Here is a 23,101-nt window from a genome sequence, read left to right as displayed (position 1 = left end):
GCAGTTAGTTCTGAGACAGGATGCAGTGTAGCAAGACAGGGGCGTGATTTAAGCAGCCATCAGTTAGGCAATTTGGATTTAGCAAGCCCTGAGCCGTTCACAGTATATAATAAGTTTTAGCCCTTCAAGGCCTCTTATGAGGCTTTGTTCAAAAGATTTAATCATCGTAACCATAATTTTCAGACTGAGAAGAAGCTTTCTTTAGATTTGTAGTTCACATATAATTAATTCTCTATATTAATTAGTGTGTGGGGGGGGGCGTGTACACAAGTTCTTTGCAGTACATCCAGCCTATTTTGAACACAGTGTCTGGACTTGGGAGATAATATTGTTGAATGAATTGTAGCACTCATGTTCTCTCACTACCAATTCGAATAATCTACATTCTTTTCCAAGTTTGTGCATATAATACTAAAACAGAAACAGAGGAATATTTTAGTAATGCATACCAATTAAAAATTAACCTTTGCTGTCTGGAGTAAGCATAGTTCTTGTTAAACAGTTCAATTTTCAAAATTTGTATCTAACATTTTTTCAATCCTGTTCTTTGACATTGATATACTTTGAATTTATGTCAAAGCTGACTTTCAAAAAATAAAGGGGGACAGAACAAAGCTCATGAGAAAGACTTTAAAAATATCTTTTTAATGTGTTATAACATTCTGGAAAGTCATCAAATCTCAATGTGTTTTTATGCTACAATGTAGATTCCTCCTCCCTTTCCAGATAAAGCACTAGATTTTAGTTGTTTTATTTCATTTAGTTCGGGGCATTGAAAAAGCCTTGCTGGGTAAGAGGACAGCATTATCTTAAATGATGTTCGAATTTAACAAAGGTCCACATCTTTGTGCAGTTTACACAGTATCACTTTTGTTAGGTTTTGTTTCTTGAGCTCTGGGTGGCTCCTGGAAAGCTGTTAGGCTAAGCAAACAAAAGTAAAATAAAATCAGACACACTGTGGGTCCTTGGGACTCTGAAACCTTAATCTGGAGAGAATCAGGTAAGCCTTCAGCGACTGGGAGAGAGGGTATGTGTGACGGGTAGATAGAGCAAAAAAAGATTAGTCCAGGGTGTGTCGGGGCAGCTAGATAGAATCTCACTCCAGCGCAAAAATAAGCCTTTTTAATAAGAAAGCCCAAAGATGTGCGGGAGAAGGGGAGCAGGAAAGTGGCCTTTATCTTTTCATCTGTCCCAGCAAAGTAAATAAGTGAATCCCGCCTCAGAAGAACTGCAAAGGCTACAACCTCTACCTGAGGAGGTGGGCTAGGTATCACCTGCGCGGCCACTTTAGCAAGCTCCCTGTCCGACCTGCCCAGAGCCCAGAGGGCGGAGGCCCGAGAGGATGCGGCCGGAGGTTGCACCGCACATCCGGGCGCGCCTGAGCCGGCAACAGGCTGCATAATTGATGGAGGGCCGGGCGCGGTGAGAGCCTCTCCGGGGAACAGGGCTGGCAGCCGGGCCCCTCCCACTCCGCCTTTTCTCGCGCGTCCTGCCCCCGGGACTGGCAGCAGGCTCTGGGCCACCGGCGAGTGTTCACAAGGACTCGGGACACCGACGGCAGCGGGCCGAGGGAGCAGCCTCCAGGAGAACCGCGGCGGACCCTCCAGCGCCATGCGTGCCGTCCCCGGCCTGCCGGGGCCCCGGGGGCCAACGCCCGGGCTGCTCTCCTTCCTGTGCCTCCTCGCCGCGGCGCGCCCGAGCCTGGCGGACGGCAGTGATCCAGGTGGGACGGGTGCAAGGGCCGGGCGGGGAGGGCGGAGGGCGCGCGGGAAGGAGCGCGCGAGGCTCGGGTCCCCGCGGGCGGAGGGCATCGCCGGGCCGGGTGGAGGGGAGAGGCGCGGGGATGCTGGCGAGGGCGGGTGGCAGGCGGCGGCGGCGGCCTCCCATTGGCTACGCTTGGGTTACCTAAGCTGCACCGGGGAGCTGGGGCGGCTCGCGCTCCTCCGCCCTTCGGGGTGCGTCTGGAGCGAACAGCGCCCCGCGAGTCTGGGCGTTGGTAGTAGGGCAGGGTCTGGTTTCTCCTGGGAACGGGGCGGTAGGGTGCGTGGGTGAGTGCGGGGGCCAGCCCGTGACTTCGGCCTGGGGTAATGTGGCACAATTTCTGGAAGCCACATCCCTTAAGGCCTACTCCCTTCATTTGAATGGAATGGATAGTAAGGCCCAAGTATAAACTCTTTTTCTTCCTAGCAGGTGGGTTGGTTTTGAGAAAAAAAAAAAAAAAAAAAAAACCCTGTAATCCATCAACTAACCAAAGCCCTCACATCTTACCGGATAACGTGTGTGTGTGTGTGTGTGTCTTCTTTTTACACCATGGTCTTTGAAAACAAAGTTTTTTTTTGTGGTTGTTTCTTGTTTTTCTTTTGTTGTTTGTTTAAGACACTTTGAGGAATTTATGTACAAAACATTACCAGAGCCAACACCAAATTTGCCATTTTAGCTTCACCTGTTTGTAATTACTTTTTCTGTTGAGAGTATTCCATCTAACTCACCTTCTAATATGTGTTTCTTTGTTGTAAATTTCTTAAGTGTTAGCAGCCAGGGAGGGTAATAGAACACACCAGCCATTCAAGTTGGTGCACAGTGGCCGTCAGTAACTAGAATCGGACATTATTCTACACAGAGTTTTCAATCTTTCCTTAGAATTTATTTTGATGAGCTTATAGTATGTAGATGTTTTGAAACATACCATAAAGAAGGAAAGATAATCAAAAGGCAAGACTATTTAGTTTTTATAAATGCCTTTTAAAAGGCCCAGTTGTTAACAACTTGGACAAAACATTTTGGGTAATGTCAATTTCTAAACTGCCTTGCCGCGCATTTCTTTTCCATCATACCACGTGTAAAGAATTGTCCGGTACCTTTTCCCCACCTCTAGGTATCCCCGATTCTTTTATCCCCGATTCACCTGCCATTCCCCTCAGAGGATTGCAATCTGAAAACCAGTGCATTCTGGGTTAGTCCTAGAACTTTGGTTTTCCACTTGGCTAGACATCAGAATTACCAAAGAGCTTTAAAAATACTGATACCTGGATGCTGTCCTCAATGTCTGTGGTTCATTTGGCCTGGCATTCAGCCTGGACATTAGGAGTCTACACAGCTCCCCATGTGATTCTAACCAGGTTGGAGAACCATTGCTTTGAAATATGGCTAAAGCCTGTGCTGTTAGGTAGATACTTATTCTGTTGGTTTAAATTTATATCCAGAGTAGATTTCTAAAGAGAAAAAAAGTGGGAAACAAATAAAAGTGGAATAAATGAAAGTGTAAATAAATGGGATGAAAGGCAGAGGGAATGTCTGTGTTTGTATATGGTGTAAAAACTGTCCTTTTATCTCTACTTAGGCTAAGATTATGGAATAGTGTGTCAGATAAAAGCCATGAAGTTAGCTTCTAATTTGAAGGCAGAATTAAAAATTGTCAGGCAACCTGAGCTTGTTTTCTAGATACTGTATTGCTCTCTGTGAAATGCAGTTTCCTCTTTGCTAAAGGATATTGTAAGGTTTATTGGATATTTTTTATCCAGATACTTTAAACTACAGACTTGAAGATAGGTGTTCTGTTAACCTAAGACCTTGAGGCAAATTTTCATAATAAAAATGAATATAAATTATCATATTTATTATTTGACAACTGTGTGCCAGGCACTGCACTATGCAGTTTATAGCCCGGTGAGTTAGCTTTTATTATCCCTGCCTTTCAGATGAGGAAATTGTGGCTTAAGTTAAGTAATTGTCCAAGTCTACATACTCAGTTAAGCAGTGGAGCAGGAAATTTGGCATTGGTCAGTCTAACTGGTGTTTACTTAAACACAATGCTTACACACAATGTTCAGTTGTCTCTCTGAGCTAATTGGGTATGCCTGTGAAAATTTGGAACCACTGACAGAGAGCACAGTGTTTGAATCTAAACATTTGATTTGAGCTGGAGGACGTGCTGACACAATTTGAATCCTGGAATAAAGTTAGGCACAGGACTCATCTTGACTCTTTTAGGGTTTTTCAGAAATGTAAAATATTTTTGTAAAGGAGAAATATTACACAAATTGGAATATTTAAACATCATTATTATAAATGTTACATGGAACAAATTGGGGGAATGGGTCATATTTGTCTTTAGAAAAATATCTGCCATGGAGTCATTGGAAATGATCATTTTAACTTCCGGAGGACCTGCTTTTGTGCTTCCTTGATCGACTCCCTTCCCTAGTATATGCTTCTTCCAGCAGCTGCCTAGTAATAGTTTTTGAAACAAATGTTATTTGAGCACCCACATGTGTCTGGCATTGTTAGTCCATATCTCAGAAGAAAATGCTAGCAGTTTTTCTTTCAAAGGATTTAAACTGTTTAAAGGAACAAATGAACTATAGGCCTACCTTTAATAAGGATGTTTTTGATGTGTCAAAATTTTTACCCTAAATTTATCATCACAATAAAATTACATTATTCAAACATTTGTTAAGAATTAGTTCAGGTGACTCTTTTTCCTAGTCTTCTGTCACCCTCACCCCCTTTCCTCCTTTCTGCCTTTTCCCTCACATCTTCCCCTGAATGGGTCCTATAGCTATTGAGCGGGGGAGAGCAGGGAGGCATCCTTACCTGAAAGGCCCCAGATCAAAGTATCAGAGGCCAAGCCCAGTAAGGATGGTGGAGTGTTGGAGCCTGAGCACACTGAAGTGGGTGCTCCTGCAGAGGGGCAGCTTTGCACAGGGTCTCAGAGCTCAGCAAAGTAACAAGGGCATCTGTGCAGGGGCAGCCAGACATGCAGTCTGACCCCAGTCAAGGTGTGCAGGTAAAGCATGCAGGATGGGCAGACCAGCGCAGGAGGTTGGAGCCTGAGCAGTGAGGGAGGACATCTCTGTGGGGACAAGTGTGGCAGCAGTGATGGAAATTTGGTAACATACAGGGGGATTGATGAAATGAGAAATCTGAAAAGGATACCAGAATCCAGGTTTTTCACTAGACAAGAGGGAAATAAAGACCGTGGAGTAAGTAGAATGAACCCTGTGGTATTGGATTGCAATTGCCAGTATCAGTGTGCATTCATGCATTCATGACTTTAACTGTCTCTTTACCTGTGTCTATATCTATGTATCTATGTCATATAGATACATAGATATAAGCATGTGTGTATAGAAAATATGTCATGCATATCATATATACACATGCATATTATATACATTATATATATGTTGAATGTGTGTATGAATATGCATGCATGTGTTTTTACTTCTGTCCACTGAGATGGAGCAGTGATTTCCCAATAGCTGTGAGTATACTTGGCACCCAGATCTTGGATTCTGATACCATTCTTTACTAATAGTAAATCAGGACTTCTTGGAGAAATGGATTCATGAGTACATACTGATATAAATTAATTAAATGAATCAATGGGAAATTTTGATGAAGCACAAAGTATTACAGTTTCATAGTAACAGTAATTACCCACAAAGTTCTTATTAATACAAAGGAAAAAAGGGTAACTTTACAGTGGGAAAGCTTGGTAGACACCACTTTAATCAAATGATCAAAGTGAAAATCATCGGTAAAGAGACCAAAAAAAAAAAAAAAATGGTGTGCCATCTGATAGAATACAATAAGAACAGAGCATTGCCTCTGTGATATTCCTGCCAAATGTGCGTACCCAGAATCTAATCATGTTACAACGGAACTCTCCTGGGATTTTCAGAAGCGTCAAGGTCATGAAAGTCAGGAGAGACTGGAGAAACATGCAGCTAATGGCAACAGGCCATTCTGAGCTAAAACCTTTTGCTACAAAATATAGGGACTTTTGTTGAAATTTCAATGGAGTTTGAGGATGAAGTGGTGCTGCATAAATGTTCATTTCCTGATTTTAATGGCAGTATTGGGATGATGTAGGGCAACGTCCTTTGTAGGAAATATACAGTAACATTCTAGAGAGGCTTGAGTGATCAAGATAGCAACTTATGCTCATGTGGTTCAAGGGAAAAAAATGTCCTGATTTTGAAACATTTCTGTTAGTTTGAGATTGTTTGAAAAGAAACAAAGAATTCCATTCTGTCTGGGAAAGCTTGAGTTAAGGTAGGCGTTAAACTAAAAAAATAGCTGAGAAATGATCATCTGTTTATGTTCTTAGGTACCATTTTCCAAAGGAATGTATACCCTTGAACAGAAACAAGTTATATGTGTTGAGGCTGTTTGTCCTAGATTGTAATCTTTTGAAGTTAATTTTATATAGCTGACCTTATATATTTCACAATATAAGGTGAATCTTAGAAATAAACAACTTTATGACATACATACTGATGTAAAAGAACAAACCTTACTACACTTTGTTAAAAATAAACTCTCTACTCCTAATAAAACACTGTCAGTATTCAGGCAAAACAAAATATCTCAGATGTTGGTATAGAAACAGTAGATGTTATCTTTAAAAAGGTGTTATTCTTTTCTTTGAAAATACCATTTTTTGGCATTTTTAAAGTTATTAAGATTATCATAACTAATGTGTTCCTAATTTCAAACCAGAATCTTTTTATAGCCTTACAGTTATACAGTTCTAAGACCTAAAAGGGAATTTAGAGATCTCATTTAATTGATCTTGAAACCCAAAGTGCTTTCATAACATAGCCAAGAGCAGTGAGCTGGCTAATAGCTATAACTGGTTTCCTGGTTTGCATTTTAGCACTCTTTCCAGTCCTCAAAAATAGGTCCTTGGGAGGAGGGTGTGGTTGATAGTGAAGGGTAGCAAGAAGTGTTCATGCTTTAAAATATCTGCACCTAAATTACATATAACATGACCATAGGGCCACAGGGCTATTTGAAGATTATTAAAAATTATCATGTTGAAGAATCAGGGTTGAGGATGTATATCTATTCAAAATCAGGGTTTTTCAACCTTGGCATTATTGCCATTTTGGGCTGGGTAATTCTTTGTTGTGGGGGCTGCTACTATAAAATGTTTAGCAGTAACCCTGACCTGTACATATGTAGTGAGTGAATTGTTCATCCCCCTAAAATATGTTTAAGTCTTCACCTTTGGTACTTGTGAAAGTGACTTTATTTAGGAATAGGGTCTTTGCAGATGTAATACCTTCAAATGAAGTCATAGTAGATGAAAGTAAGCCGTAATCACAATGACTGTGGTTTTTATAAAAGAAAGGCGAGGGAGATGTGGACATAGTGATACAGACACACACAGAAGGAAGATGACCCTGTGAAGACAGAGGCAGGGATTGGAGTGATGCAGCTATAAGCTATGATTGCCAGCAATTACTAAATGCTAGGCAGAGGCAAAGAGGGATTCTTCCCTAGAACCTTTATAGGGAGTATGGTCTTGCTGAGACTTTGATTTCAGACTTCCAGCCTCCAGAAATGTGAATGAATAAACTTCTATTATTTTTGCCACCAAATTTGTAGTAATTTCTTAATTTGTGGTAATTTGTTATGGAAACAAATACAACCTACTAAATAAAAGCAATGACCTTCCCCCAGCTGTGACAAACAAAATGCCTTCAAACACCTGCCAAATGTCCCCTCTGGGGCAAAATCACCCCAAGTTGAGAACCACTGAACAAAATCCAAGTGTTATCAAAGACTAACCTAGCAAGTGGAACATTTAAAAAATCTTACCATCTTTAGAAAGAATAGACATCTTAGTTAAGCTTTTGAGCGTTTTTCTTTTTCTTTTAGAGTTTTATTTGGCATGAGATTTACTGTTAAAGTATTGTATGACCTATGTAGAGGTGATTTGAAACAGAATTTCCACACTGAACTTTGAAATGTACTTTATTGCAAAATATATTTTAATGAAAAAATCAATTTAGTTCTATTCCTCCATGATCAGGTCTTAAAAAATAGTTTTACAAGGCTAGTATTAACAATAAAAAGTACATATGGTGCTTATCATTAGACTTTTTTTTTTTTTAAAAAGAAAAACTTGTCTATAAATGACCTTCTTATCCAATAGTTCCCATTTTGTATATTATCTAGAGTTCCCTATCTACTGTTATCTGTCCCTGACTTAGAAAGTCTGCCCCCATCAGGATGACTTGAATTTTCTTGACAAACCTTTCTTCTTTTGATGCACTCTCTCTGAAGAATTATTTCCAGGACTCAAAGTAGCCTTATTCCTCTTCTTTTCTTTCTCTTAGTGCAGCTAAGACAGGAAGTAGGAATGCTGTATTCCTAGAATCCAGAAATAGAATTCTAAATGTATTGTTTATAGGCAATATTTTACTTGGTTATTAGATAATTTAATGCTATAGCTTAGCCATATCATGGTTTAAATGGCTTTTACAATTTGTTACGGCATGTCGTGGTTGTATATAATACTGCTTTCATTAAGAAGTATATTTTGATTTCTAAACCTCCATTTTATAAATAGTATATATTGTTCATTCCTAAGTTGCAGTGTTTCTGTAATTCTGTTGCACATTTATAATTGTATATATATGCATGTTAAAATTAAGATTTTTAAAAAAATTAAATAAATTATGCATATTGATAGCAATCAATATATAGATGAGAGAAATAAAGAGAATGCTATTTATTTTAATAATATCTGCTTCTTACACATTTTTCTTAATGAAGTCAAGACACTTCCAAGATTTTAAAATATAATGAAGAGATTTTAGGGAGGGGGAGGATTTAGATAGAATGTTTACTCTTAATTGGAGGTATAGTCAAATGTATTTCCTGATTTAAATAAAAGCAAATCCTAAAACCCAGTGCAGTTTTTTAGTGTTACTTATCTTCTTTTTTCTTCTTAATTTACTTCAATTAAATGAAGACTCCAAATGAAATATGTGAAAATATTACCTTAATATTTTGAGTGGAATTATAGCATGTTTATTTTATTTGAACATAAATTGAACATAAATTATAAGCTCTTCTCGCAATACCTATTTTAAAATGTAACTTGGGAAAAACATCTAAGTAGAGACCATTTTGCTATTTCACATGAAACAATAATAGGTGAAAATCGGGGATGTTATTCACTTCTTTGATGCAAAATTCTCATACTTTATCTACTCTGCAGAGAGAGAAAAAAAATTGCATTACTCTCTGGAGCAACTATTTGACATTACTCTTTTATGTTAGCATTTTTGCCACTACCTGTAAAAGAATGCCAGGTGGAAAATTTTCAGCAATTATTAAGACAGGGGTGAGTATGATAACTTGATGAATGCATGTTATAATCTTGGCACCATCATTCATAGTTATGCAACTTTTCTGATCCTCCTTTTTTTCCCCCTATGAACTGAGGTTTTCAATGGAGATGTGTTGTCAAAGCCCGAGCTGGGTGTGTCGTATTTTGAAACCCCAAATAAAAAGTCAGTGACAGAACTTGGTTTAGGACCCAGAATTCCTGCCTCTCCATTTTATACTTCTTTTTGTAACTCAGTCTAATCCCTTCAGGGAAGTATTCAGACCACATCTGCCTGAATCTCCTGCCAATTTCTTTTAAACTCCAACGTAAGCCGAATCAGCCACCTGCCAGCCATCCTCCAACTGAAAGCAATAAGGTTTACATTCTCACTTTTTTAGTTAAAAGTATCTTGCCTAAACAAAGAATTCTCACTCTTACTATCCTAACACCTTCTGTAGACTGCCCTGCTTTCCCACTAGAGGCATTTGTGTATATTGTCTCTTCAAGGGACTTTTCCCAAGGCAAAAATCAACACAGTTACATGTTCTTTTGCATTTCGGGATTGTTCAGTGGAAACTGGAACCTGATCAAGATACTTCAAAGAGAATACAAAGGTATGGTACAAGTGGTGTCTGATTTATGAATGATTATATTTTTAATATGTGAACTGGCAATTGAAAATGGCCTCAACAGCTAGTATATTCTGAAACGACCCAGACTTCCCTACCTCCTGAAACTTGTTTTCTCCTTCCATTCCTATTCCTTCAACTACAGTAAGCTTAGATTTTGCCCAAGCCAAGCTTAGAACCACTTTCTCTTCTTGTTCTAATACAAGTTCCAAGTGGGCCAGTCCATAGCAGGTCCTAGTGACCAGCGATGGGAACATAGGCCCAGCTTCAGAGCTCATCTTCGTGGCATTATCTTTACCTTCATTCCACCTCCAGGGTCAGGCTTCACACTGTAGCTTATGTGCCAACTTGTATAAAATATACAGGCTAGTTATAGTCAATGCGACGTATGAATGGTTATTACTCTGAAATTTTAATGACTCTTGATCACAAGTTTGTGAGCCTAAACTCCTATTGTTACAATCCACATAGCCCTTTAGGGTCCAAGTTTACTCAGCTTCATGCTCTCGTCAGCATCAAGTATGTATCAGGTGTTCTATATATTCACTTAGTTAAGTGAAATAAGAATGATAGAAAGCTTTTTTTTTTAGTCTATGTCACTCATATTGTTACAGATTGTGTGAATAATAAAAAATGATGACGGATAATCTCAAAAGAATTATGGGCTTGTTTCTGGGATAAATAGTATGGTAAGAACCCTCAAGATTATATTCTGCTCTGAGTGAGCTAGGCTAAGGAAGGAGTACTACCTAGCAAAGAAGCAAAGGTATCAAAGCTTATGTTTTGCAAGCTTCACAGAACAGATGATATCAAACAACCCTTTCTTCCCCATCCATCCCTTCCTGGCTTTCTATCTATAAGTGAATAGCATCTGCCGTGATCTTTCTGAAATATGTTCTCTTTAATACAACCTCTGAGTGAGCTATCCCTAAGAATGGAAAAAGGAATTTTCATTAGGAAAATAATGTTGATGGGAGCCTTTTTAGCGATGTGTATGTGTTTGTATATGTGTGTTTCAGAGTGAGAGTGGGAAAAAGAGAGAGAGAGGTGGGAGGGGATGGAGAATATGAATATGAATGAATGAATGAATATTGGATGTGGGTGGAGGAAAGCTTTTGCATTCCAGATAGCCCAGGGAGAAACTTACAACATACTTCCCTATATAATCAGTGTCAGAGGGTAGTGTGATTTAAGTATATTATTAAAGGATTATTTTATGAAAAAGTGCATTCCAACTTTCAAAGCTGGTGAGAGGTGATTAGACCTTTGGAACACAGCCATTGGAGTGTTACATTCTGCTAGGTACATTTTTTTATTAGGCAATATCATAAAAGGTGTGTATAAAGCTAAAGCAACAAAAGCAATCACCAACTTTGATAACATTTTTCGTATGTATAAGAAAAGAAAGAACTGGTAATCTAATCTTACACTAGGAATAATTTTCTGAGCAAAGTTTTTAAACAAAAAGTACAGTACAAAAGGCTCAGGTTTAATTTACATTGAATGGGAAATTTAAAGAATTCAGCCAAGTTTACATTAATGAGCCTTTTTTCCCCACTTCTCTGACTTGTGTGATAGAGTTGGGGTAGTGTTCCTGGGAGGTAAAGTCTGGGGCCCAAAAGTCAAAGGAACAGTAGGCAGTGTACAAAAAGAAGCTTTAAGAAGAGGGACAGAGGTGGAAATGGAAAACTTTGTTTCTTTGATGAAAGTTTTCAAAAGGAGAGACAAGTGAAAGAGGAAACTCAGGTGCCTAGAGGATTTGTCTCACTGTAACCATAGCTGGAAAACAAATAGCAGCCTAAACTCACCGTGCAACTATTTTCTCTGTGCGCCCTAGTGTCCAATGCTTTCTATTTTGATTTTTTTCATGCCCTGTGTTGCAGTGTGCCCGTTCCTCTTTGTTCTCTTATCTTTTCTGCCTGTTCATGTCTTTCACTTTTCTGGCACTCTTGTCTAATTCCTCAGTGTCTACAGTTCATTTATGTTTTGTAAAGCAATTATAATTGTAGAATAAGAAAATGGAAGTTTTTATTTTAAAAAGCCATCTGCTATAAATCAGAGATTTTTAGGTAAAAGAAAGACATAGAAAATCAGAAATTTTGTCATATGTAACAGCACTATATATTTCTGAATATCTTTGGAGCATATAAGATTTAGAACTTCCTGAAAACACTGTTTTTCATTCATAGTATACCATAACATTTTAGCTGTTGCAAAGGGGCTTTTAGATAGTCATTTAGCCTTGGTAAGAATGTGTAATCCCATGTTCTTTCTCTTACAGATTCACCTTTTACAAGTCTACCTGTCCAAGAAGAGATGACGGTAAAATACAATAACCTTTCCATGGAGAGTTATAACATATCATTGACTGGTAAGTATATCATGTTTCAAATATTACAATGCCAAAATAAGGTTTTTTAAAAATTTTTAACGAAGCCATTGCTTTTTGCTTCGTGTGAAGTGCTAATCCCTGCTCATGGTCTGGTGGGAGAAACACCCTTACTGTACATAGTTATACTATGATGAGAATCTAATGTGGTCAGGACATTGTGCTCTGGGTGAAAAGAGAGGAGGAAGTCATTCCAGACATGTTAGGGCTAAGAAGGGGTCCCTAGAAGAGGGATACCTGAGAAGAGAGGATGAATTTTGGTTTGCAGATACTCTTACGGTTTTATCAATTCCTGCTGGTACATCCATTAACATCACTCTATGTCAAGAGGAGAATTCATGTATCCTACTGGAAAACCTTTAGCCAGAGAAATTAAAGATGATATCAAATGAGTCAATGATGGTGCTACGGAAAAACAGGCAAAGAATTCCAAAATTAATCTGAGCTCTGCTTTTTCTTTCACAATTTTGGATTTCAGTGTTTCCCAAGTAATCTTAGCTTTTTCAATTCATAAGAGTCATTAATCTGTTATAGTAACAAAAGTAAAATTATGTAATTAGAATTTAAAATATTATAAACCTGTTTATTAAATCAGTGATTACCTTTTCTCCAAATATGTGTCTACTTTTTAACTGTCCTCTAGGCTTATAAACTGTTTCTTCACTTCTGTTTAGTATGAATAGGTGTGTGTGTTTGCGTGTGTGTGTGCCTGTGTATTTCCCAATCTGATGCCAATGGAATGTTTGCACTGTGTTTCTTGGTGGAGCAGTTTTATGACTTTTTGCAGCCCTTGTTTGTTTCCAAATGTCTCTTTTCCAATGTATGGAGTTCATTCTTACTTTGTAAAAAATAATTGCAACACTTCTATGTTGTTACTTGTTCTTTTACTTTTGGCATGTTCTAGTTGTTGGTTGCCTTTGTTAGGATGAAATATTTTTCATGTTATTGTCCATGCAAAGCCAGAGGCCAAAAAAAAAAGAGGGAGAGAGAGAAAGAGAGAGACTTTTGTGAGACGTTAAGTTTGCAAATTCTTTAACTAGCCTGGCAGTGTTGGCAGCAGGGCATCTTGCTTATGCAGTACAGCGGGGGCCTGGAAACAAAGGGTCAATGCTCAGGGCAAGAGCAAGAAATGGACATTTTAATTGATGCCAGGTTGGTTATTAAGTTAACTTGTTTAAAGCGTTTAACTCATAACTATTTTTTTATTCTAATAGTACTATTAAAACCACTATTTCCTACTGCCATAAAGAGACCAATTGTTCACAAATGTCCATTAGTTACCTTTACTTTGGCTTGATCAAACTTTAGTCAGGCTTTTCTGTTCCTCACAGACTCTTGAACTTGAGTTCGCTGTAAATCTGAGCAAACATTAAAACTTAGGACATAATCGGCTGACCACAGCCTGATCATGCTGTCTGCATACATCCACTTTTTTGTTTTACAAACTCAGAATGTCATCTATGTACCATGAGCATATTTCTAAATATAACTTAATCATTATAACAATCTTATGAGGTGAGTATTATTATTATTTGTAATATGCAGACAACGAAAGAGAGGCACAAAGAAATGAAGTGAACCGACCAGAACCACAGGCCCTAAGTTGGAGCTCGTGGTTTTCAACCCAGGCAGTTTATACTATTAATTGTTAGCTTTGCAGCCTTTCTTAATACCCAATTATTCATTTCTTTGAACAGCATTATTAAAAACAATTACACCTATTTTAAGAAGGCTGACTATGAAAATAAAGCTATTTTAATTACTTTATTTCTAAAAAAGTTAGTCTTAGAAATTGCATTTGTTTAATAATGACTTTGTGAAAACATAATTGACTTGACTAAAACTAAAAGTATTTTTTTCTCTCTGCTACCACTGGGTTTTTAAAACCTATCTTTTGATAATGGACTATGTGTGTATCACTATATGAACTTTCCCAATGTCAATAATTTTCAGAATTCATTGTGTTACCATAATTAAAATTAATGGTTTACATGTATTATGTTTCTGTATTGTTACTTTTAGTTTTTCTCCCGTCTTCATATTACTGTTGAGTGTCTCAACTGGTGTATTGTAGTTTAAGCCATAGAGAATAAAATCAAAATAGCTGACAGTTTTCTTGGCCAGCCAGGTAGTATTGGCATCAGCTCTCCCATGTTGACCCAGTGGCACATTTTATTTACCATGCTGAGATGTGAGCAGCTGTCCCGGCAAAGTCCTCGTGAGGCAGGGAGGTAGCATATGCAAATACTGGAGTTGCAGATAGACAGATTAAAGCACAATGTAACGTTTGGAAAGATTAGCCAAGGTGAGAAAGGACAGCCATGTTACCTGCAGCCAGGGCGTCAAGAGGCGGCCTAGGACTGATCAGATTCTAGGGTCAGGTGATCGAGAAGAAGAAAAGAAGCAAGAGTCCTTGCCTGTGGCCGTTTAGACACTTTGTTGCAGAGATTCTAGAATAACTCCAATGAGGTGTTACTGTTTATGATATTTTTTAGAGGCATCCATCAGATCTGATGTATAGACTGTTGATGTACAGAGAAAAAATCGTGAGTCCTAACATTCACAGAGAGTGAGAGAAAGAGAAAGTGGAAGAGTGATCCCCTAGCAACACAAGTGGCAGTGGCTGCCAGTGACTTTTGTTCTACATCAGGGTTTCCCATTAATGGAAATACTGACATTTTGGACAGGGTAATTCTTTGTTGTGGCGGCTGTTTGTGTATTGCAGGATGATTAGCATTCGTGGCCTTTGCCCATGAGATATGAGTAGTACCTGCTAAATTGTGACAACCAGAAACATCGCTAGATAGTGTCCCCTGGAGGGCAAGATGATCCCCAGTTGAAAATTACCCCCACTGTTCTATACATAAAAAGGGAGAGCCCTGCACATGTTCCCCATCCCCCTCATCATGAGAAGACATATGGTTTAATATATCTTCATGGTTAACATTTAATAAAGTCTTACCACAAAGTTGGATGATGGTGTTGAATCACAGGCACAGGACCCCCTATCGTAAGTGGGACCCATCTCTTCCCTCCATCCTGCTGGTGTTCTCATCATCTTTCCTATGTCTGAGAATTGATTGAGTCAAAAGCCACATCTTCAATAAAATACATTTAGAGAAGCACTGTTTTTGTTTCTCGGATAGGTGTTAACTCTTGTTTATCAATTTTTAACTACATAAGTAAAGATAAATTCAATTTTTAAAATATTAAAATATTATTTCCATCATTGTAATAAATTAGAGAATCTAATTTATTAGATTTAGAAAACTCTCCTGCCACAACTACTAATATCTAAAATATAGTAAAACATTTTTTAAAATACATAGCTAAGTATACAAAAGTAAAGACAGTTTCCACTGACCAAAACTGGTGATCAGGGCCTCAAACCTCTGAATTGATGTTGTGTTAGATTTCCTGTGTTTGTTGCTTAGGCACTTGAGTTTTAAGAGCCACAGAAATATAAAAACAAGGCCTTGAATTCATGAAAGGAGGGGAATTGGAATTGAAAACCACCAGAAAGCTGATGCTTCCTAGGTTACAAAGACAGTGAAAGCTTTGACCTAGGGAAAAAAAAAAATCAACAGGCAGTATAAGATGACAAGTTGACTTTTTTAAAGCCTTGTTTTGCATTAAAAACAAAACACTCCCATTGTTATCTCTCAATTAAAAATAATATTAATATAATAATGATGATGAAAACTAAGGATTTTTAAAGAGATCTTCCTTTCCAGAACACATCTGGACAGTACCTGATTGTATTTTTTGTTTTTTAATAAAAGCACAATACTTTTGAAAAAAAATAAAAATAAAAATAATATTAAAAATTTAAACAACCAAAAAAAAATCACCTCAAATCCCCAAAGATTTCTCTGATTATTCAAAGACATGGGCCTATTCTCAGCAAGGTTTAGATCACAAATTTACATTACTTGCATTATATTTGTCCAGCCTTAAAGTTGAGAAATAACACAAAAGTGACCCCCGGCAGGTAATATTTCTACAGGAAAGCAATAGAAAAATGTCTGTGGAAAGATGCATTGTCCACCCTGGCTATAAAATCCTTTCTGACACATGCCCCAACATGTCACAAGACAGAAATATGAAAAACAATAAAGCAACCCCTAACACTGGGAGCTAAGGAGCAATCGGATTAGACATTCCGGAGCTATAGATCATAGAAATACTAAGTAGGGACATAAAAGAACAAATATTAAATACATGAGAAATCACATCATGCTATTAAAAGAAAAAGAAGGTTTAAAAAATAGCCAAATAGAACTTCTGGAGATAAAATAAAAATAAAATATGACTGTTGAGTCCTGTTGAACCAACCATCCACCACTTTATCTCTGTTCTGTCTCTTCTTTTCCAATGGCGACCTCTGTTCAGTGTGTTTTTTTCCCATGCTCTGTGTGTATTTCTGTGTGTGCATCCATAGAAACCATTGCTTTGTATTTTTTCATATTAGTGGTATAAGTCCATATGTATTGTTCTGAAAATCGCTTTCTGTCATTCAACATTAGTTCTTGGAGATGTAGCCATATTACATATGGATCTAGTTTTTTTCCTGTATGCACAGTATAAATATGCCACTTTACTTAGACATTTTTCTCTTAATGGACCCTAGTGCGCTAATATATTTTTTTCTGTTGTAAACCACATAGCAATGAACACATACATATCTCTTGGCATAATTGTGAATGTTTCACTAGAATAAATAAAAAAAAGTATAGTAGAATAGCTCAGTTAGAAATTATATACATTTTTATTTTAATAGTTACTTTCAAATTGCCCTTCAAAGTATCTTGAAAGTTTGTCCCTTATCCCTACCCACATATTTGATGATAATTTTCCCTACCTTCTTACCAGTCCTTGATATCATTGTACTCTTTTGTCTTTGCCAGTGACTGTGAAAAGCTGTGTTATTTTTGTTTTAATTTGAATTTTGGAGTTAGCCATACTTTTGTATGTGTGTATTTATGTGTTTATCTGTTAATAGCCTGTATCCATTTTGCTTTTAAGTTTATTTTTTTAAATTTATTTGAGTTAGGTATAAATTTTGGATACTTATTCTGTATTTTTTCTAGAAGTTGCAAATATTTTCTCCCACTTGTGTTTAAACTTTTACATGGTATTTTTGATTGTGAAGAAATTTCATTATATTTTCTGCTACTGTTTTTATAGTTTTTCAACCCTTTACTTTTTAACTCATCTAGAATATAGTTTTATGTTTTGTATGTGACAGGGAATTAACTTTATTGTTAATATTTTGTACAGATAGTTAATGTCTCAATACTCTTAACTGAATAGTTCTCCTTTTTCTAATAGCTTTGAAATATCACCCTAATTGTATCTCCAATTCCAAAAATTCTGTTTTCTACTCTTTCAGTGTTTATCAAATTTGTTAAAGTGCTACCCAAAGAAATAAATTTTGCCTTGTAACCTGATGCACCACTCACACAGTCACGTGTGTGTGAAAAAACATTCATTAAACAACACCCACACCTAAGAGGGTTCTCTTCTCTTTTAAACCATTAAAGAACAAATCTGATGATAACTACTAAGTTGATTTCCTGATGCACCAAACGGTTTTGGCTTGCAGTCTAAAAAATTCTGCCTATATTATTCCATTAAATTCTTGGCATTTTATAGCATCATTAATATTAATTTTTCAAACATTCTATCTTTGTTCTTTTTGAAAAATAGGTTTTCTATTTCTTGGGCTTTTATTCTTTCATGTAGACTTTTAAAAGTCAAGTTCCATAAAAAGTACTTTTGGGTTTTGACTGATTCTTCATCAACTAGGTAGATTAATTTTGGAGAGAGTTAATGTTTTTGTGATACTATATTATCACCTATGATTTAGATCTCATTTGATTTAGGATATCTATTGCTGTTAAACTTAATTGTAGTTATTTTTATTTGAATCCTATCTCCCCAGCTAGATGAACAATTTTTAAATCACCTGTGTATCACGCATAGCATATAAAAATACTGAACAAATTTGTTTTGGCCAATGAATGAATCAACTATGTGAGACAAGAACTTCTTAAACATTTCTTGCATATTTTCTTAAATACTTTATGCCTAGAATTCCTTATATATATACTTCATGAGGCAGAGTTTTAATAGGCCAGAACCTTCAGTCTAAGGCTGGGTACATTATCTGTCTAGAGAAATGACTCAGTATTTTAAATACTGTGTTCTAGGGGCCACTTGCATTATTAAAATTGTTTCAACAAAAATTTATTGAAAGCCTATTTTGTGGTGGTGAACACTGTGAACTTATCTTTCTCTCTCCTCTCCACTAATGTCATATAGTTTATATTTCAGTGGGGAGAGGCAATGAATAAATAATTAAACAAATTAATTAAAAAGGTAATATCAGACAGTGCCAAATTCTGGAAAGTCAATAAAGGTGGTATGATAGAGACTATTGGGAACAGTGTCCAGTTAAGGGAACCCTCTCTGTGAAGGAGGCCCATGACCTGAGACAGTCACTGGGGTGTGTACTAAAATGCATAGACCTAGGCCTGCAGAATCCAAATCTTTGGGAGGAGACCTGAGTGTCTGTATTTGTAGCAACCCAGAAGTTGATACCATGAGACATAAATCACTGATATAAGACAAAATCTCAAGGACTGACATCAAAGTGGAAGCACCTGTAGTTTGGAGAAGTTCATTATCAAAGTAGTGGGTCATGCTTTCAATTAACATTAGGTATTTATGAGCCCTCATCTTGATTTGGTGGGTCCTGAGGTCTCTATGCTTAACTCATCTTTACGAAATCCAGTTATTTTTTAAATCCTTTGTTCTATGTGATGTAGCCATGATGGGGAAGGAAGATGGGGGCATGAAGAAGCCAATTTTGAATGTTTTCTACATCTCTCCAGTCTTCATTAATTGTAGCAACATATTTATCAGTTTTATGTAGTGTGTGTGTGTGTGTGTGTGTGTGTATGTTTCCATTGAGATTTCCTCTGATTTATTTCTGAAATAGTTGTGCTACTAAAATAATTTTGAATGCCATTAGGATAATCCATTTCAAAATTTAAATGGGTCTTTATCAGCTGCCAAATGATATAAGTAGTATAGAGTTTTAATCATTAAATGGACAAAAGGATAGTTGAAGTATCGAACATAAATCTTGATAGGTATGTATGGACTAGGATTATAATCTCAAGAACAGAAACAATCTATAGCCCTCTAAGCAGGAAATAATTTATTGAATAAAAGATTTTGGCTAGCAGAATTGATGGAAAGGCTAGAAACCAAGTTCTAGAATGCCAAGGATGTCAGGAGGACAGCAAGGAACAATGAAATGGTATGCCTAAGATGTTTCGGCTGGCACTAGATTCTTGATGTCAGTGCCTAGAACAAAGACACATGGTAGATTTCTAGTAAAATTATTGAATGAATGGATAAATGAAAGGCATGTTTTACCAATTGCAAAAGGGGCCCAGCCTAGGTCTAGTTGTTCCCGGCACAGAAAGCCAGTTACTGAGACAAGTATTGCCAGGGAAGAAAGGGCTTTATTGAAAGCGATTGACGGGAAATATTTCTCAAATCCATCTCCCCAACCAACTAATGGAAAGCGCTTTTGTAGTGTGCTGTGGAATGCAGGCCAGGTTGTATGGAGTTTGAAGTCATAGAGTCTGCAGGTGGTCTGATTCAGGAGTTGGCTGTTGGTGAGGTATGGTGAGTCCTCAGGAAGTTCTGTGGAAAAGTTATTAATAGTTAAGCAAGAGGATTACAATGTTCTGCTCTTTTGGCTTGACTGTTCTGAAAGTCTGAGGTATTAGAGGGAGAATAAAAAAATAACTTAGGGAGGGGGTCATTTTGCAAGCCCAGTTATACAAGTAGTTGGTGTTCAGTAAATAAATGTTGAATGAATGGGTAAATGAATAAATGATCCATTATCCTTGCTAGACAGTTGTCATTTGATATGGTTTGAATATTTGTCCCCTCCAAATCTCACATTGAAATTTGATCTCCATTGTTGGAGGGGTGGCTGGGTGGGGGCTGCTTGGCTCATGGGAGTAGATCCTTTATGAATGGCTTGATGCCTTACCCGAGGAAATGAGTGAGTTCTTGCTCTATTCACGTCAGAACTGGTTGTTAAAAGATCTTGGCATCTCCTCCTCTCTCTCTTGCGCATTCTCTCGCCTGGTGACATACCTGCTCCCCACTTGCCTTCCTCCATGAGTAAAAGCTTCCTAAGTCCCTCACCAGAAGCAGGTACTTGGTGCCACAGTTCTTGTATAGCCTGCAGAACCATGAGCCAAATAAACCCCTTTTCTTTAAAAGTTACTCAGCCTAAGGTATTCCTATGTAGCAATGCAAACAAACTAAGATACCCTTGCTATTGTGATTAATTTCTCAATTCTGCCTAGGTCCTTAAATCCTTCTCTCTAATTTTCAAGTCTTGAGTGAGAGAATATGATTAGTCAAGTGGCCAAGATCTAGCCCTCAGTGGGGTAGAGGGAAGGGATATCTTGCTTCCATAGTGAGTGAAAGGTTTTGCTTTCACCAAACCTTTTAGAGAGGGGAAGGGTGTTCAGATTCTGGTCGTCCAAAAATATGATAAATGTCAGTATTGGATTAACTTTGTGTTAATTATTTGGAAATAATGGCAGCAAACCTATTTGATTGCTAAAATAATGTAAGCATTTGCTGTAATTTTCCTGTAACTGATGTAAGCAATAGTTGCAATATTATTAAATTCTCTATGCTGTAGAAAAATATATTTAATTGTTGGATTATTACTCAGTGTTATCTCCTCAAATTAAATATTACATTGTTGAAAACAAGAACTATGCAATTATGAAATTCACATAGAATTGTGTAATATTTTTCAGTTTTCTTTGAAATGATCTTAAATCAGTTTAGAAAGTAGAGAAATAATCATTAAATTAAAATACCTGGGACTAACTGAATTGGAGGAGGACTGTGACCAACAGAAGCTTTATTTTACAAAATTCAACCAATATCTCCTCTTGAATAATTTTAGCACATTGTTTCAAAATATTGGTAAATCTTTGAATTATTTTGGTAAACCTGGCTCCATCTGTGTAGAAGCACTCCACATTTTCTAGGATTCTTTCTTTTGAGAATGCCTGTATAAAAAATTTCCTGAAAGGCTGAGAATAGGCTGTGCTCATATAATGTCAGCCACATAGTTCATAGGTCTTGAGAGATTCCCAAGGAATGACTTGGAGATTTTATACACATATAAAAATTATATAAAACATATATATACTTTTTACTCAAATTGGGTTTATATCCTTTCAGATTTCTCTGTGCCCATTGGCAATTTTACATTTTAAGCTTATGGAATTCAGGAACCACCTATATTTTGTGATATATCACATCAGTATTGCACTGATCAGAGGGCATATAAATAACTTGTTGACAGACTCAGTGAAAAAATGATCATGAGTCTTTACTTCAATATGAGATTTATTTGGAGAGAGAGGTAAAATTACGGGACTCAAAGAACAGTGTTGTTATTTTATACATTTTGGATATGAGGTTTAAGATATTTTATTGTTATCCAGAGTAGTTATTTTATAAAGTCAGTTCAAGTCCATATAGTAAGAAGCATAGCATAATGTTAAAATCGAGAGTGTTTCACTTTTTTGATCACTTCACTTTCATATTGAAGCGTTGGCCTCATAGTGTGGCCTTCTCACTGTCTCTGTAAGGGTTCTGCGTGTCTCGTTCATATTTTCGGATGTAACAAGGGACCTCCTTGACTTCAGTGGTGAAATGAAGGAAAAGTCGGGCTGATGGGGCTGCATAGTTCCTTTCTCAGCTTTAATCAGAGTGGGTCCATCTAACAGTTGTACATGTTACAGTTCATTTAACTCTTTTAGTAAAGCATGTTTGAAAATACCATCCTATACAAGAAGTTTTAATTGACTTTTTCCATTTTGTTCTTTTTCAAAAATAAATGAAGTAGACTTTTATTTCTAGTGAATGGTTAAAGAGATCGGGTTCTAAATGGACCCAAGAGGATCTAAAAATCATTTCTCTCAAGATTGAAAGTTGCTGAAAGGTCCATATGCTTTTAAAATTTGAATTATGAAAATAAGAATGTATTTAGACAGATATAAATTACTTTATGGTTTTAAGAACAGTCTTTGAAAATATGTTTTAGAAACTGCACAAGTTTCTATAGTCTTAGAAATGTAGATGTCATGCAGGTTTTTGCAACACTCCAAAACAGCAAAAATACATTGCTGTTGTGCAATATTAGGGAAGTTGAAATATCCATTGAGCTCACATTAGTTTGTTTGCTAACCACAAAATATGTAAAAAGGTAGAGTTTTTTTTTACATTTTTTTTTTTTTTGATGCTGTCATTTCTTGACAGGAAGGAAAACAAGCTGTAGAAGCACCTGCAAAGTATTATAGGAAACAATTAGGGTATCAGTAAGAGCTTGGATAATAACAGTGAGGGCTTAGAGGATTGCCTGCCACTAAGAAAGGCTATATTACATTTTAAATTATGTAAAAGAGTGTTAGCTGAAAATGTGAATATTTTAAATGTGTTGATCACACCATTCATCTATCATTACATTCAAAATGTATATTGCTATGTTATAAATTTGTTTCATTTGCTATTAATATCTTCTTTCATTTAGAATCTTGGTTCAACAATTTGCAAGTGATAAAGTTATAATAATCTCATTGCCATGAGAATTTCATATCTTTGAGTCTTGGTATATATACCGTTGGTTATGAGAATCTGGACTCAGTCTTACCTAAATTTGAGATTCAGTGCTGCCATCATCTTGATGTGGGATCTTAGATAAGATAGTCAACCTCTCTTTGCTTTGTTTATAAAGTAGGGATGATGAAGATGATATTATACTGACCTCATAAGCCTCATAAAACTGTTGTGAAGATTAAATGATAAAATCAACATATAACTCTTAGCACCATACATGTT

General features: G+C 36.8%; 1 protein-coding gene across 1 annotated transcript in view; it reads left to right on the top strand.

Annotated features, from left to right (window-relative positions):
* Positions 1 to 1,433: 1,433 nt before the first annotated feature.
* Positions 1,434 to 23,101, top strand: part of EMB (embigin) — a 43,149-nt gene continuing 21,481 nt past the window's right edge. Inside the window, exons 1-2 of the mRNA XM_069492383.1 lie at positions 1,434 to 1,723; positions 12,038 to 12,127. Coding sequence (XP_069348484.1) covers positions 1,612 to 1,723; positions 12,038 to 12,127 — 202 coding nt within the window. The 5' untranslated portion in view covers positions 1,434 to 1,611. The remainder of the gene's footprint in view (positions 1,724 to 12,037; positions 12,128 to 23,101) is intronic.

This window comes from Eulemur rufifrons, chromosome 17 (assembly GCF_041146395.1).
Source record: "Eulemur rufifrons isolate Redbay chromosome 17, OSU_ERuf_1, whole genome shotgun sequence".
NCBI classification, from domain to species: domain Eukaryota; kingdom Metazoa; phylum Chordata; class Mammalia; order Primates; family Lemuridae; genus Eulemur; species Eulemur rufifrons.
The sequence above is the reverse complement of the archived record's forward strand: the minus strand, read 5'-3'. Positions and strand labels throughout refer to the sequence as shown.